At 40.2% G+C, this 4,763-nt stretch overlaps 1 protein-coding gene across 1 annotated transcript; it reads left to right on the top strand.

Moving 5' to 3' along the window:
• The first annotated feature begins 791 nt into the window (after positions 1-791).
• LOC147453343 (uncharacterized) lies at positions 792-4,282 on the top strand. Its single transcript, XM_086515549.1, has 3 exons — positions 792-923; positions 3,093-3,288; positions 3,398-4,282. Exons 2-3 carry the CDS (start codon positions 3,094-3,096, stop codon positions 4,043-4,045), a joined length of 843 nt encoding a protein of 280 aa, XP_086371675.1. The 5' UTR covers positions 792-923; position 3,093; the 3' UTR covers positions 4,046-4,282.
• Positions 4,283-4,763: the final 481 nt, after the last annotated feature.

The following is a 4,763-nucleotide window of genomic DNA, read 5'->3' as shown; positions in this document are numbered from 1 at the left end:
AGAGAGCACTAAGCGTAAAGAGATTGGCTGAGCTGGAGGAAGACAGAGGTATCTAGAAGTCCAATTTCTAGAAGCTCCAACAACAAACCAGAGAATACCAGCCTTGGACAAGTGCAGTGCCACAATCAAAGAACTCCAAACGCAATTAAAAAAAGAGCGTCAACCAAATGAGGTACTGAAGCGGCAAAATAGAGAGCAACAAAAGTAGAAGCAACATCCAACGCCTGAGCCACCTCTGAAGGGAACATACCAATCTGAAGTAGCTAGAGAAACTAATGCACAACCCCCCTCAGCTATATCTAACACGGGCATGGGAGATGGGATCAAAGGCTCCCATCACTTTTGGGCCCCGACATTAGGCGCGCGCCGTAGATCTTGTTGCAAAAGTAAACTCGGGTATTTTTGTAAACTCAGAAAAATACCCGAGTTTACTTTTGCTCGCCCTGATACTTTTGCATGTCAAAACTCCATAGAAACGTGTACATTCCATAGGTGACATGCGCGGGCGTGATAGATAGGCCACATGGCCCTCAAACCCTAGTTTGTGGGTTCAATCCGGGGGGGGGGGGAGGGCGAAGTAAACTCAGGTACCCGTGTTTACATTGTCCACGGAAGCACAGGATCTACGATCCTCAATCATCCCACCGTAGATCCCATCTCCTCCCATGCCCTTGTGAGATATAGGCCAGGCACAACCCCTAAAGCGTGTCCACTTGGATGTGGGAGAATGGCATATAGAATGTATTACTTGCATAGACCTAGGTACTAATACGTCCCGTGTTCGAATGTAGGCTTTTCAAAAAAGCTCCATTGAATATAATAACGAAGCTGTCAGTGGAAAACTTCGCGCCCAGTAGAAAGCCTGTTGAGCCTCTCTTCGCATCTGCGTGCTGGTCTTCTCTTGCCGTAGCTTCTCCACGCAGGTATGGTTCGTTCTCATTAGGGTTTTTCTTCTCAAGTCTGTGTATTGTGTGTGTGTGTCTGGTTAGGTAATGGTTTTCCTTCTCAAGTGTGTTGTGCTTCGTCTCTCTAGTTTGGAACGATCTGCAGGTTTTGTTCTCATCAGGGTTTTCCTTCTCTGAAGAGAGAGAGAGAGAGAGAGAGAGAGAGAGAGAGAGTATTTGTATGGTTAGTTTTTTACGCATGGCTTCTTCTCTCTGGGTTTTCCTTCTCAATTGTGTGTGCTCATGGTTTCTTCTTTCTAGTTTCTGGTTGTGTGTTTGTGTGTGCATCTTGTTGGCCTCGCACTCAGGCTTCCACAACTAGGGTTTCTTCTTTTCACCTTTTGCTTCTCAGGCAAGGCAAAGCCCTCTGTCATGTTTGCTTGCGCTGCAGTCACTCATGTCCAGTATGATTGAATTTTGCAACCATGAGCATAAAAGCCAGATTTGGAGCTCTGGCTTGCAAGATACTTTGACAAGGTGACAAGGATGGCTTTCTACTTCTTAAGTGAGAGCCAAGACTTCCATTGGATCGTCTCTGTGCAACTAAAGAGTAAGTGTTTTTTCCTCCACACACACACACACACAGGCAAACAGACTTCCACACACACACACACACACACACACTCAGCGACAGAGAGAGAGAGAGAGAGAGAGAGAGAGAGAGAGAGAGAGAGAGAGAGAGATTTCCAACTACATTTTTAACAGATTCTGTAGCAAAGTATCTTTAATTTCCAGTTTGTTGAAAACCTTGGCTGAAATTCTGTTAGCAGCTGGATTGAAAATTGAGAGCACTATGAAAGGTAGATGACCGGATGTGATGTTTGACCTCCTCTGAGAGTTGTATCAGTTAATGGTTACAACTTTCGGGCTGAAAATTTTGTAGATGTGAGTGCAGTGATGTGATTAGAGATTAGAGTGCAGTAAGGCATCTTTGTTCAGAAAAAAATTGTCATTTTAGATCAAATAACCAGCTGCTTTACTTAAACTGATACAGCAATCCCTTTGTCTGGTTATCATCTGAATATAAGTACAACACATTTTGTTTTGTGGAAATCATTAGGCTTTTGGCTCTGACATTCTTTCATTGACAGCGGAATCTATTTTTGAAAAACAGAAATGATGTGACTCTTTTGTCATCAGGACAACTATTTGTTCTTGCAGAATATTCATCATCCCTTTATATTGAACCCTTCATGTACATGTTTTTTGCAAGCTGGCTGCTTTATTAAACCCTGCTTGCACATGTTTTTTGCAAGCTGGCTGCTTTACGAAACAATAGCGAGAGAGAGAGAGAGAGAGAGAGAGAAAGAGATTTTTCCTTCTCTGATTGTTTTCTCCTTAGGGTTCTTTTTTCTCTTTTTTGTGTTTTGTGGTTGTGATTTCTTTATCATTTTTTTTGATTTGTTTGCAGTTTGGATCATTTTATGATTGCTTTGTTTCTAGTCTCGAAAATTTTCATGTTTGATGTTTTTCAGTTTCATTGAAGATATGGATGGTCGACGTTTTGTGTCTTAATAAGGTCCTCTCAAAGAAGAAGCCTGCATAACATTTATAGGAGCTATATGTTTGGATCAGCTATATGAGAACTATGGATAGCTATATGAGAACTATGGATTCATGGTGATCACTTGATGACGTACACATACACATATTGTCTGTGTGTATAGGTGTGACGCACGCACACATGCATGGTTGGTGTGTACACAGAATATCATATAGTTGTTCAAAACTTTAATTTATATATGTGCAAATGCTTTGTCAATGCATAGATGTGTTTTGTATAACACAGAATTCCTTTGCATTCCTTACATGTTCTTGGGTCCAATTAAGAATGGCTTTTGCTTGTGACAGACACACGTTTGTACGTGTATGTCTGATGATGCAAAGAAAAATTTGTTATTTGATTGTTGTTTTGTCTCTTACACATAGCTTGGCATTGTTTGTCACAAAATGTCACAGGAAAAAAATTTGCATGGTTTGTCACACAACATGTGTGATGATGCAATCAAAAGGATATGTTATCTCGTTGTTTTGTCTCTTACACGTAGTTTTATTTGAGTTATGGTTTTCAAAGTTATTGGTAATCTCTGAGTAGTGTTTGCACATCTTGTTAATGGAATGGTAGCGTTGTATGTGTTTAAATTATAGGATGGACATGACTCCAATGGTAGATGCAGTCCAGAGCACCTTGGTTTCCATTCAACACCCAAATCCAGGTTGCTATCCAGTGCCGGGTGTTCTTGTGCAGGGATCCGGATCCCCTCTTGTAGTATCTGGACGACATTGTTTTGGGGGGGTGTCGGTGGGGCAACAACTTACTGCTGTTTTGCAAGCTCCTGAAGAGGTTTGTAGTGTGTGCCTATTTTATGTAGGTTTATAATATCCGTAAGAATTTCTAACTTTTCTTTGCTAACTTATTGTTTTTTTGAAGGCCATTGATCTGGAGATTCTAGGCCATTGATCTGGAGATTCTTGCAGATGATAACCGTCATGATGTCATTGTGTTCAAGGTATTGAGCGTAATCTTTCATCGAAGGATTGCTGAAATTGATTTCGATCCAGCTTGTACATCTGTGGGCAAGCCTTATGCCATGTTTGGGTGTTCGTCTTGCACTTTGGTGGACAACACAGGCTTTTGGCACATGATATGGCGTATGACGCCTGGAACATTTTCCACTGGTCTCTCTCATAGTATGACAATAGCTATGCCGGGTGGAAGTGTTGCTGGTGACTCTGGAGGGCCAGTATTCAGCCCAATCACAAGACGTCTATTGGGAATCAATATTTCAGTTTCAATTATCCATCCAGGCGTGTCTACTAGTGAAGTTGCAAGGATGAGAGTCAGTTCAGAAGGGAACATGGTCCCGTTATGGTTCGAATCTCAGGTCTTAAAGGATCTTTTTTTACTTGGAGGAGAGTTAGCCCAACACTTCACCTGTTCACCGCAGCCCACCAACATCAATCAACAGAGTTCAAACGTGATCTTGGAAGTTCCAGCCCCAGCAAATGTTTGCTACTGTGGTGCATCTGAAAATGTCGTTTCTGCCCCAGAGTTAGATTGGATTAGCTCCTTAGACGAAGCTTTAGATCCTTATAACTGAGGGTGCGCTTTAAAACTTTGCCTCTTTATGAATGGGGTTTCTAAAAACTGTAGACATTGAATAAAACATTGAACTGGTTGGTATTGAAGATATAGTTTCTTAACAAATGAGAGCATTGCTGCTCTAATCCATTCTTGTCCTGCACAATTACGTTAGTTGAAAAGCCTCCAGCTTTGTTTTAACAATTTCCAAGAGTGGGCACTACCTCAAAGGTCAAAATGTCTTTGTTAATGGTTCATTTCTAGAGCACCTAATGTGTTTAGAGCCAGAATGTTTTTTTTAGTTTTTACAAAATATTCTATTTTTCAATAGCTAAATACATAGTGATTACTTTTATATAAACAATTAGCTAGATTTTATATTTCATGAAACGTTGTTTATAGCATTTTTTCTCAAATGTTTAATTGTTTTTATCCTTTGCTAATGCACATCAACCTTAGTCTTGGGCATTTCTTCAAATTAAAAAAAAAGATTACTTAAAATGAAACTTATAATATCATATATGGAATGAAATGCAAATAGCTCTAACTTTATTTTAAAACTGTCCATTTCTTCTTTAGAGATATCCAAGTGACTTCAGTGAGAGGGTGATTTGCAAAAAGATAGTGTACTCTAAAATATCCATGGAACCATCTGCAATGGATTGTGGTCAAGGTAAAAGTGAAGTTCTTGAATCTCATTGAATATTAGCTTACACCTTAGTCCTGTTTGAAGTTAA

Source organism: Adiantum capillus-veneris, chromosome 7, assembly GCF_014529385.1.
Source record: "Adiantum capillus-veneris isolate H3 chromosome 7, ASM1452938v2, whole genome shotgun sequence".
Classification (NCBI taxonomy): Eukaryota; Viridiplantae; Streptophyta; class Polypodiopsida; order Polypodiales; family Pteridaceae; genus Adiantum; species Adiantum capillus-veneris.
This window is presented reverse-complemented; position numbering and strand designations above follow the sequence as displayed.